The sequence below is a fragment of the Oncorhynchus nerka genome, linkage group LG5, assembly GCF_034236695.1.
Source record: "Oncorhynchus nerka isolate Pitt River linkage group LG5, Oner_Uvic_2.0, whole genome shotgun sequence".
NCBI classification, from domain to species: domain Eukaryota; kingdom Metazoa; phylum Chordata; class Actinopteri; order Salmoniformes; family Salmonidae; genus Oncorhynchus; species Oncorhynchus nerka.
The window spans coordinates 61,651,730-61,664,229 of NC_088400.1; the positions used below are offsets into that span (position 1 = coordinate 61,651,730).

General features: G+C 48.5%; 1 protein-coding gene across 1 annotated transcript in view; it reads right to left on the reverse strand.

Annotated features, from left to right (window-relative positions):
* Positions 1-12,500, reverse strand: part of LOC115119403 (mitogen-activated protein kinase kinase kinase kinase 4-like) — a 52,506-nt gene that overhangs the window by 16,748 nt on the left and 23,258 nt on the right. Inside the window, 17 exon segments of the mRNA XM_065018822.1 lie at positions 171-298; positions 396-502; positions 1,214-1,426; positions 2,015-2,090; positions 2,092-2,168; positions 3,435-4,043; positions 6,388-6,474; positions 6,579-6,740; positions 7,270-7,480; positions 7,731-7,803; positions 9,273-9,448; positions 9,926-10,004; positions 10,165-10,219; positions 10,406-10,536; positions 10,719-10,809; positions 11,322-11,432; positions 11,605-11,730. Of these exon segments, the coding sequence (XP_064874894.1) occupies positions 171-298; positions 396-502; positions 1,214-1,426; positions 2,015-2,090; positions 2,092-2,168; positions 3,435-4,043; positions 6,388-6,474; positions 6,579-6,740; positions 7,270-7,480; positions 7,731-7,803; positions 9,273-9,448; positions 9,926-10,004; positions 10,165-10,219; positions 10,406-10,536; positions 10,719-10,809; positions 11,322-11,432; positions 11,605-11,730 (2,512 nt within the window).

Below are 12,500 nucleotides of genomic sequence, written 5' to 3' on the forward strand. Positions count from 1 at the left end.
CGTGTGTGTGTGTGTGTATTCATGTGTGTGTGTGTGTATTCGTGTGTTGGGTGTATTCGTGTGTGTGTGTGTGTGTATTCGTGTGTGTGTGTGTGTGTATTCGTGTGTGTGTGTGTGTGTGTGTGTGTGTGTGTGTGTGTGTGTGTGGAGATTCGTGTGTGTACACTCACAGCGTGCTCTGAACCTCTCCCCAGAGCCGGCCTGGGAGCTGGAGTTGGAGGAGCCAGAGGAACTGCCACTGCCGGGCCTGGGAACCAGCTTCTCCACTCGGTCCCACAGCAGACGTGGCTCCGCATTACTGGAAGACACAGGAGAGAGATTGAAAACACACTTCCCCATACCCACCCCACGAACAATTGAACTTTTTCAAACACCACACAAAGTTGACCGCCTACCTGCCGGCGCTCCTCTGTACTGCCTGGTTGCTAGGCGGGGCAGAGGCCTGGAGAGGAGAGTCTCTGCGTGACAACACAGGGGACCTGGACGTTGTCCTCACTGGAACCTGTGGTAGACAAGACAGACGCCCTCACACACCTGGCTACAGGAGCATAAACTACCACCACCACACAGCAGGGCCTAGCACCGCTGCATAGCCCCAATCCCTCTTCTACCCCTACAAATAGATCGTTGGATCATTTTATTCATCTACAAAGACATGGATATTGGTAATGGACCCAAATCATTATTCAATAGTTATGATCTATTGTCCCCACCAAGCAGTGGTCTATTCAGGGTTTTCCAAACTCAGGAAACCCTGGTCTATGTATTGGTTTCGGTCAGCCCTCCGTTACATTAGTGAACAGTGAATATGATGGACATGCAGGATGTACACGGTGAAGTACTAGAAGCAGAACAACTCATGAAGCCATGCAGGACCATATGGTGTGTAGTTAGCCAGTGGAAGCACAGCACTGAGTAAAGCTAATTACTATAGGGACTCCAGTACTGTACACTGGGACAATTGCAGCTACAACCAGGAGTTACAATCAGTCACTGATTATGCTACTGGACCAGACTACTAGTCTAATCTACCTTATTGTAGCTCTACACTATACTGTGGAACATAGCCTTATAATGGCGAAGGCAAAAGCCCCCAGTCCCACTGGTGTTGAATGGGACACCCAGAGAGGCTGTAGACATGGCTAGCTTGCCCTTGAGAGGGGACCACAGATGGGGGCTGAAAAAGGAGGTCCCCTGGGGTGTCCTTTCTTACCCTGGGGGGCACCTCGTCGCTGGGGCCCGAGGCGGGGGGCTGGGGGTCAGTGCGTGCAGCAGCAGAGGGGTGAAGGTGGTGGGGCTCCTGGGAGCGCAGATGGAGATGTGCAAAACTAGGAACCGCGGGTTCACTGAAGGAATGGGAGCGAGACACGACGGGGGGCGGGGCGGCGCTGCTGCTCTTAAGAGCGGCCAGGTGGGACCACTGGACCTTCCAGACAGACAGACACACAGAGGGGAGAGAACAGGAGGGAGGTAGGGGGGAGAAGGTCAAACCACAGAGTGAAGGCACAGAGATGAAGGACATGGCTGAAAACATATGCATATAACAGACATGCATTGCACATACAGACGTCATGCAGTCTGAGACGTACAAAAGCGACAACAGAAACCGCCTAACAGGTTCACACACAAAACATTTACAGTGCTGACAAATAACAGGACAACAGATAGTTGAATGGCACAGTGAGAGGGGCATGGAGATGAGTGAAGGGGAGATGAGCAGCCAATCACATGCAGCCTCCTCTGGCATCCTGGGTAATGTTTATCACGCCACTGAAGGGACAACCTTTTGCTCAGGTCAATTAGTGGCAGGTTCCAGAAATCCCATTATGACACAAATGAGTAGATCTACTGACATCAGAGTATGTCATTGTATTGGGACCTCTACTAGCTCACCCACAGAGATACATCATTCCATATCTGTGTGGGTGCTAGAATGGACAACTCGTGGCGTCAATGCCTTGCTGTCAGATAACCTACTGTATGAAGAGAGAGAAGGGAGGGATGAGGGGTTTACCTGTGGTTCCATGGGTCGGTGCATGGCAGGCGGGACAGACTCGGAGGAGGAGCTGCCGTTAGAGTAGGGTTCGGAGCGGGGGCACGGGGGGCTGCTTGGTGGGTGGGGCGGTCTGGGGGGAGCCCTGAATGTTCTTTCGGAAGCGCTCGTCGGCCTGGGAATGCAGGACACAGACAGACAGACAGACAGGATCAGCGAGGATCAGCGGGGTCAAGGTTGAGGCATTAACGCGACAACAAAATACACAAGGAGACCGAGGATAAGTCAACACTGAAGCCGACGCCTTGTTATCGACAGGGAGGGAAAGTCCGCTGACATGCACACGAACCCACCTCAGACAGTCTGTTAATGACATCTTACACCTCTAGGGGAGTCATCCCAGAGAACACAGTCTCTCTCTAGGACCCAGCAGCACACATACGTTAGTGTGGGCCTGAGCTGACCACATGCATGACAACCTCTCCAGTCACTTACCTGAAGAGTACAAGGTACAGCCGCATAACAAACCATCACGCTTATTTAGTAGGTATGGGAGTGGAAGACAAGAGCAGGAACCCCGACTACTCCGTGTGCTTTTCAACACTGCGGCAGAGACAGCAATACAACTGGTAATTCACAAGAATGTGTGAAACACAGACAGCTTCGACTTAACATCACCTACTGCTTAAGGCTATATCAACTCAAGCCCGTTGATTTAAATATTTGTGTTACATTCAGGTGTGGCAACTCAACTGTGAATGAAAGAAATATGAAAGAAAAATAGGTGCATTTTTCACGAAATGAATTATAGCTGACTAATGGCAAGAGAAAATGTACCGTCTTTTGCGTAAGCAAACCATTTGGTCCTAAACGCAAAATGATGTTGACAGAGATCCAGCTTGGAGCGCTTCAGTCTATACTTAAGTCTTTTTCTTGCTCAGTCCGCTCAAGACTCAGACACGTCATCCTCAAGACGTTTTAGTAGAGAAGCATCAGATAGTCAAGCAAAGACTAGAGCCAGAAGTGAAGCAACACAGCTGTGCATTAGTTCAGTTTTAGAGGCGGTGGTTGTGAGTGACTGGCTTTCTTTTCTCTGACTGTCCTCGCTCCTCTTAGCCGGAAGGTCAAACTAAATGGTTGGCTGAGAAGTCTATTCACTAATCATTTTGAGTCGCGCTACCCAATCAGAAACAGACAACATTGTTATCCTTGTAAGGTAAAGTTAGGCTCTTTTGTGTCGCATACATTAAACACAGTTGTGTGAAGAATTAAACACGGTATTTTAAGACGATAACTGAAAGAAAAAAGAAAACCATAGCGCCAGCTCACACCACCAGGACTAACATAACACGCTGTGTGGAAGGGGGGGGGGGGGGGGGCAGCTAGAATAGAAGTAGCAGCAGGCAGCAGGAGAAGGAAGTGACGTTGTGTTGGGGTTCACCTCTCTGATTGGCTGAGGATCACCGAGAGCGTCGCTAGGCTCCGAGCGGTCGGTCTGTGGGGACTTGGGGCAGTCAAAGCCCCCGGTCTGTGAGGGTTTAGTAACGTCTGTGGACTGTGTGGCTAGGGCATCGCTATTGTCAGAGGGGGTATTATCGGAGTCTTCATCAACACTGTTTGGGGACAGTTTCTGAGGGGTCTTCCTAGTGTTATCCTGGGACGTGGTTTGTGGGGACTTTGTGGTATCCGAGGACATTCTCCGTGGGGCGTTAGCAGTGACGTTGTCCAGGAAGTGGGTTTGTGGGGACCTAGTGTTATCGCAGGACGTTCTCCGTGAAGCAATAGCATTAACATTGTTGAGGAAATGGGGTTGTGGAGCTGGGGCTCTATCGCCCACGGGGCCTGGGGACGTTGTCGGAGGGGCTTTGTTAGTACTGTCAGGGGACATTCTCCTGGGGTCTTCAGTCTTTTCGCAGGGCTGCGGTGGTTTATTGTCGTGCTGGAGGGACAGCAGATAGGCCTGCTCCTGCTGCAGACGCTTGTGGAGACGCTCTGCCTTCCGCTGCTCCTCCAGCTCACGCCACTTGAACTCCTGATGCAGAGTGCGCGGCTGAGTTGAGGCACATTAGACATGGGGGAAAGAGGCTAATGGCATGTGTAAGCTAATGCTACCTCGGGGGGTATTTCTATTATATGAAGCACTTGAAGATTGATTCCGCTTAGTTCTATAAAGATGAAGTAAACTTGAAAAATTAAAGCCTACAAACATGTTATATAAAGTCTACATTAAGATGCAGATTCTTTCATTTCATTACCCACAAATAAATTAATGTTACAACTTTCTTTGGCGAGTAATAGACACAGAGTTGAGGATTGGTTCAATTTATGGGAAGCAAGATAGAATGAGCAATAAAGAAACATAAAATGTGATTATATATATATATATATACACACACACTACTAAAAAAATAAAGGGAACACTAAAATAACATCCTAGATCTGAATGAATGAAATATTCTTATTAAATACTTTTTTTCTTTACATAGTTGAATGTGCTGACAACAAAATCACACAAAAATTACCAATGGAAATCAAATTTATCAACCCATGGAGGTCTGGATTTGGAGTCACACTCCAAATTAAAGTGGAAAAGCACACTACAGGCTGATCCAACTTTGATGTAATGTCCTTAAAACAAGTCAAAATTAGGCTCAGTAGTGTGTGTGTGGCCTCCACGTGCCTGTATGACCTCCCTACAACGCCTGGGCATGCTCCTGATGAGGTGGCAGATGGTCTCCTGAGGGATCTCTTCCAGACCTGGACTAAAGCATCCTCCAACTCCTGGACAGTCTGTGGTGCAACGTGGCGTTGGTGGATGGAGCGAGACATGATGTCCCAGATGTGCTCAATTGGATTCAGGTCTGGGGAACGGGCGGGCCAGTCCATAGCATCAATGCCTTCCTATTGCAGGAACTGCTGACACACTCCAGCCACATGAGGTCTAGCATTGTCTTGCATTAGAAGGAACCCAGGGCCAACAGCACCAGCATATGGTCTCACAAGGGGTCTGAGGATCTCATCTCGGTACCAAATGGCAGTCAGGCTACCTCTGGGGAGCACATGGAGGGCTGTGCGGCCCCCCAAAGAAATGCCACCCCACACCATGACTGACCCACTGCCAAACCGCTCATGCTGGAGGATGATGCAGGCAGCAGAACATTCTCCACAGCATCTCCAGACTCTGTCTAGGCTGTCACATGTGCTCAGTGTGAACCTGCTTTCATCTGTGAAGAGCACAGGGCGCCAGTGGCGAATTAGCCAATCTTGGTGTTCTCCGGCAAATGAAAAACATCCTGCACGGTGTTGGGCTGTAAGCACAACCCCCACCTGTGGACGTCGGGCCCTCATACCACCCTCATGGAGTCTGTTTCTGACCGTTGGAGCAGACACATGCACATTTGTGGCCTGCTGGAGGTCATTTTGCAGGGCTCTGGCAGTGCTCCTCCTGCTCCTCCTTGCACAAAGGCGGAGGTAGCGATCCTGCTGCTGGGTTATTGCCCTCCTACGGCCTCCTCCACGTCTCCTGATGTACTGGCCTGTCTCCTGGTAGCGCCTCCATACTCTGGACACTACGCTGACAGACACAGCAAACCTTCTTGCCACAGCTCGCATTGATGTGCCATCCTGGATGAGCTGCACTACCTGAGCCACTTGTGTGGGTTGTAGGGTCATGCTACCACTAGAGTGAAAGCACCGCCAGCATTCAAAAGTGACCAAAACATCAGCCAGGAAACATAGGAACTGAGAAGTGGTCTGTGTCACCACCTGCAGAACCACTCCTTTATTGGGGGTGTCTTGCTAATTGCCTATAATTTCCACCTGTTGTCTATTCCATTTGCACAACAGCATGTGACATTTATTGTCAATCAGTGTTGCTTCCTAAGTGGACAGTTTGATTTCACAGAAGTGTGATTGACTTGGAGTTACATTGTGTTGTTTAAGTGTTCCCTTTATTTTTTTGAGCAGTGTATATACACATCTCTCTCTCAACTAATTTCCTCAGGATGTGAATGTAACCAGAGACACCGACCGAGAAACATAGGAACTCCATCTTCCAGTAGGGTATTTGACAAATCTATACAACAGCTAACATAAACCATATATCATACAATATGGCCATAACACCTTGCCTTGATTACTATCTATGTTCTAGAAAAGAGCTTGCTCCTAAATGTGCGATCCAGTCGTGAATACAGGGTCTTTCTCAGTGGGGTGGAACATTTACAACGTTGTCAATAGAAATGTAATAGATTACAGCTCCAGACACCATTCCCTGTTCTACTTTACAAAGACTCATGGGTGTTCTACATAACCAATTTCTGAACGTTCTGTAACGTTACGCCCTCCTGAACGCGCCCCTGGAGAGTAAGAGTGGTAGGATGCAAGTGTCTTACCAGGAGCATGGCCTGTTCATGGAGCAGCTGCTGCTGCAGGATCTCCAGGTGCCTCTGCTCCTCTTCCAGCTGCCGACGAATGTACTCCTGTCAATCAAACACAGCCTCCATGATTGGATGAAATACAGGAAGTGACAAAACTGCCAAGCAGGTAGGCCAATTAGAGTGCTTCTTGTCACTTAAAGACCTACCTGCTCACGGTCGCTCCTCCTCTTCTCCTCCTCCGCCCTCCGGCGCTCGTCGTCCTCTTTCCGCCGTCGTTCCATCTCCTCCATGCGCCTCTTCTCCTCCTGCTCGCGGCGGCGCTGCTCACGCTCCTGCTGCCTCCTCATCTCGCGCTCGCGCCGCTGTTGCTGTGAGGCACCAGGAGGGGGCGACAGAGAGAGAACCTCAGGGATACGACACACAGGGAGAGCTGAAATTCTAGTTGGGATTCCCTGTTCAAAGATATTATGAGATATCACTGCTACTATGGCAATGATTTTCCATAGTAGCAGTGATCTGAATGATTTGAGGAAAACAAGAGGATGGGAAGTCAAATACAGGCTTTGGTGAAATGATCAAGAGAGGAGCAGCCGTCTATAGATCTAGAAATATAGGACACCTTTCATCCTTGTAATGGCAGTCTTCTGAGACAGCATGGGCTGCGTCATCGTGGGCTATCCAAGTTCGACACTATGGGGTGATCACAGTTTCTCTGTCCAATCGTGGCTGCAGGATCAACCTACACCCTGCACATTTCTTCAGACAGCAGAACTAGCCAATCGAGTTGTTCAGAGCATGCAGCACCTCGCACTGTACTCGCACCTTAAATTATACATACGAGTTTTACTTAAACACTTTAGTTTTTTTAATCTATGAATCAATGTTTATTAACTCTACCTCCTCCAGCCGCCTCCTCTGCTCCTTCTGTTGCTCAATGCGTTTCTGCCTCTCGGCCAGTAGTTGGCGCTTGTATTCCTCCTGCTCACGGAGCTGCTGCTCCTGCAAGAGCTGCTGTCGGCGCAGCGCCTCCGAGCGCTCCTTGTTCTCCTGCTGCAGCCGGATGAAGTCCTTACGCAGCGTCGACTCACCCGGCATGTTCACTATGGAGCTGCAGAGTGGACGAGCGGAAACGAGGGAATAGTGATTTAGTTCAAGGGAACAGTGAGTTTGTTCATGAGTTAATTCAATGGAAATGGCGAGTTAGTTAATGATTTGGTTCAAGGGAATGGTTCGTCAGTTTCTGTGTCAGATGGGTGGAGTTGTTTAGCAATTCCAGGTAGGCGTGAGGAGTGCTATCCCGCTATATTGGGAATTGCAAAATGAACTGTGTACATCAACGTGTAACACTAAACCATTACCTAGGCTCTCCTTCTTGCTCTCCAGCATCCTCCTCTTCCTCCTCACTCCCGCTGTACTCATATTCAGTCTCATCTGAAAAACAATACGTGGATAGTGTGGCAAGATGTAGAAACATGAGCTATTCAATGTAAAGCACGTTAACTTCTTGCGACTAGGTGGCGCTATTAAAAATTGGATGAAAAACAATCCCGTTTTAAACAAGATATTTTTTGTCACGAAAAGATGCTTGACTATGCATATAATTGACAGCTTTGGAAAGAAAACACTCTGACGTTTCCAAAACTGCAAAGATATTGTCTGTGAGTGCCACAGAACTGATGTTACAGGTGAAACCCAGATAAAAATCCAACCAGGAAGTGCCGCATTTTTTAAAATTTCCTCATGCCAATGACTCCTTATATGGCTGTGAATGAGCTACGAATGAGCTTACCACGTATTCCCCAAGGTGTCTACAGCATTGTGACGTCTTTTTAGGCATTTCCATTGAAGAATGGCTGTAAGGGACCATATATAGCTTGTGGTCACATGGTGTCTCCCGCAGAAAATCTTGCGTAAAATACTGAGGTAGCCATTTTTCCAATCGCTTCTTATGAGAAACCAATTGCCTCGACGGATATATTATCGAATATATATGTTAAAAACACCTTGAGGATGGATCCTAAACAACGTTTGCCGTGTTTCTGTCGATATTATGGAGCAAATTTTGATAAATTGCCGTTATAGTTGTAGCATTTTCCGGTCGATTTCTCAGCCATGCATGATGAAGAAACGGGAGTTATTTCGCCTACAAAAATAATATTTTTGGAAAAAAAGGAACATTTGCTATCTAACTGGGAGTCTCCTCAGTGAAAGCATCTGAAGTTCTTCTAAGGTAAATGATTTAATTTGGTTGCTTTTCTTATTTTCGTTAAAATGTTGCCTGCTGCCAGCAGAGCCTAGCATAGCATTATGCCATGATAAACTTACACAAATGCTTGTCTAGTGTTGGCTGTAACGCATATTTTGAAAATCTGAGATGACAGTGTTGTTAACAAAAGGCTAAGCTTGTGTTTGAATATATTTATTTCATTTCATTTGCGATTTTCATGATTAGGAAAAGTTTCTAGGGTATTTATGTCAGCTGCGTTATGCTAATGCATTTGAGGCTATGATTACGCTCCCGGATACGGGATTGCTCGTCGCAAGAGGTTAAAAAGCCCAAAGCAGATGTCATCTCCACATCAACAATTTCTGGGTAACAATTAAGTACCTTAATGTGATTGTTTTCAATTCAAATGGTTGAAAAGAAACAAAAACAGCTTCTTAGCAAAGAGCAATTCATTCAACCAAAGTATCTGGGATTGGTCTGAGTGGGGAAAATGGTCTCTTTCTCATTGGTCTATTAACTAATTTACCACCAGGTAGGAAAAGCTCCATCCCACCAAAACAGGCAGACATTTCAGGCAGTCTTCACACAGCTCTTACACTAATAGGGCACCGTCATCATGCTCACAGTGTTACTTTAAGACTCTGTGATTAAACAGGTAGAGAGGCAGACTCACCTTTCTCCCCCCTCTTCTTCTTGGTGCGGTCGATGTGGTCTTTGAGCTGGATGCGGACCTGCCTCTCGTTGGGCTGGTCCCTGATGAAGGGGTGCTTGAGCAGCTGCTCGGTGGGGGGGCGCTGGTTGTAGTTCTTCACCAGGGAGCCCTCGATGAAGCTGCAAAACTTCTTAGACCTGAAAGAGGAAGGGGGGGGGGGTCAAGACAGATGAGGCCGCTAACGAGATAGTCGTATTACCACCAGTAATCATGTAATCTGAGGGACATAAAATAAATCCATCTCCTACAACCCACTGACAAGACAACAAATGACAAACTAAACTGTCAAAAGAGCCTGAGAAGCTACAGGTCTGAAATAGGAAAAACCTGTTTTATCCATTTAGACAGAAATCCAGTGAGCCTTTCATAACTTAAATACAATGAATATTCTGGGAAAACCCCGTCTCAGAAGAAAAGCGGTCATAATCGTAAATGCACCGGTGCCAGAGGAAAGTCTGAGGGTTGAGTTTCCCCCCCGGAACGCGGGCTGAGGAGTCTCGCAGTGAGCCAACAGGCCTTCCTCCCATGTGCCACAGCTGTTCAGAGAGGAGGAGGAGGGAGGAGAGCGAGAGAGGAGACCTCTAAACCCAGCTGACAGAATCTTGGTAACATACCACTTCTTAGACTTGAGGCGCGGGGGAGGGTTCCTTGGGATGAGGAAGAGTGCTCGCATCGGATGCATGTCGCACAGCGCTGAAAGTGAACACACACACACACACCAGAAGGGAGAAAGGAGGGAATCAGTATAAACATGACAGCGAGAAAAGCAAAAGACAAGGGCAGAAGGAACCAATAGAGAGTTGCCATCTAAAAGAGACGATAGAGGTGGGACCTGGGGAAGGCAGGTACTTACGAGGAGCTCCTTCGGCCATTTCAATGGCAGTGATTCCAGTGGACCATAAGTCACTCTGAGAGACACACATTGAGAGAGGCATCAGACATAGCAAACACACACACTACATCAGTACTGAAGAGCAACATCCTCGACCCTGCATCATACCAGTAGCTAAAGATGTCAAGGAGGACATAGGGGGCCAGGTTCATATATGGGCTAAAACATCTGAGTACTGTGTGGAAGAGGGCGAGGGTCATACTCTGTAATCGTAGGTGGCCTCAGGGTTCTCGTCACAGGCGATGACCTCGGGCGCCATCCAATAGGGTGTCCCGATGAATGTGTTCCTCCTCCCCACCGTCCGGTCCAACTGGGCACTCACGCCAAAGTCCACTGACAAGACAACCAATCAGAAGAGACAAGTTGAAACTAGTTATATACAACTGCATTGCAGTAAACACCGAGACTAGGTGACTGGCTAAAATGGCTGTGATTTTGGAGCTGAGATTGGCAGCTGCAGGGTTTAGACCAATCAGGGTTGTTGTCCGTAACGTACAAAACATAATATCACTCACCAAGCTTGACCTCGGCGTTCTCTGTGAGCAGGACGTTCTGTCCCTTGATGTCACGGTGGATGACGTGGTGGGCGTGCAGGTGGGCCAGTCCCTGAAGAGGAGGAGGAGAGGGAGGTGTGTAGAGGTGAGACCACATGTCTAAGACCAGAGCATTGATGTAGTGGAGGGCAAAGACTTCACCGTTCTATTGACATGTGTATTACGCAACGAACAAGGAGACTGAAGACAGGAGATGGTTAAAGGAAAGAAGAGAGGATGGAGGGAGCCGGAGGGGATGGATGGAGGGGGCCGGAGGAGACGATGGAGGAGAGGATGAGGGGGCCGGAGGGGAGGATGGAGGGAGCCGGAGGAGAGGATGAGGGAGCCGGAGGAGAGGATGGAGGAGCCGGAGGAGAGGATGGAGGAGAGGATGAGGGGGCCGGAGGAGAGGATGAGGGGGCCGGAGGAGAGGATGAGGGGGCCGGAGGAGAGGATGGAGGGGGCCGGAGGAGAGGATGGAGGGGGCCGGAGGAGAGGATGGAGGAGAGGATGAGGGGGCCGGAGGGGATGGATGGAGGGGGCCAGAGGAGGGGATGGATGGAAGGGGCCGGAGGAGAGGCTCACCCGGAGGATTTCTCTGGAGATGTAGGCGATCCAGTCCTCCTTGAGCTGGTTTCCTTTAGTGTTCTTCACCAGGTCTGTGATGGAGCCTGCCCCACAGAACTCCATCACCAGCTACAAGAAACACACACACACATACACACAGAGATGAATACATAAGCACTTCTAAGGCTAAATGAGTGTCAAAACAGTAAAAGACTTCGGGATATTGCTCTGACTTATGCTGCTGTAGATATAGCAGTTCTGATTATTCAGCCAATGGGAAACACTCCTGCTAGACACTCACCCACAGTTGGTCATCATGCCCTGGGGGACTCTTCTTGATAAAAGCACCGTAGTATGTGGCAATGTTCCTGTGGTGGGAGTACTTCTTGAGCATATTGATCTCCAGTTTGATTTCCTCCTCCTCGTCCTACAAACACACAGACACCATTAGTCATTAGATAAAGAGAGAAGGCCGGGGGAGGACGACGTCTTAGGAAAACAACTATCGTGTGTGTGGACGGTTACAGATGGATAATAGTCAATCATTTCCCACATTCCACAAAGGCCAAGTCTCGCGGGGGTTGGTAAGTGCCTTTGTAGGGGGGAATTAAACCCTCATTCATCCACGGCCCCTAAGCAATGTGACATGTCGGCTACGCAGTACCCACACATTGGGAATTAATGATGTGTGTATCTCATTGTGTGTGTGTGTGTGTGGTCCATGGCAGACAGAATCCATTATCCTATCTGTAAACCATCTCTCCACACGACTCAGGGGTGTGAACACGTCAACTAAATTGAGATCCTTAACATTACGAAAAATCCCAAACAGAAACGGTTTTCTTTCCACAAAATTAAAATCACAGTGCAGTTACATATCATTTTCTGTTTTGCAGAGTAACCAGGCTGTCAAAGGCCTGGGGAAAGTTGTGTAATTTGAATAAAACCAGAAATGAAGAGGCGAACTTTAGGCTACTTTGGTGAATGTGTGAATCCGGGAAGACGAGACATTGCGAGAGACAGATGACCAAGAAATATGAGCACGGTTCTGCCTGCCCCCTCCGCCCTCCCCCCGCCCTCTCCGCCCCCTCCGCCCTCTCCATGGCTCGCCTGCTCTTTCCCTTCGCGAATGATGCGAGCGTGTACGGCATTCCATTGTGACACACAGCTTTAGTTTGCCGATAGATCGGCCCAGTG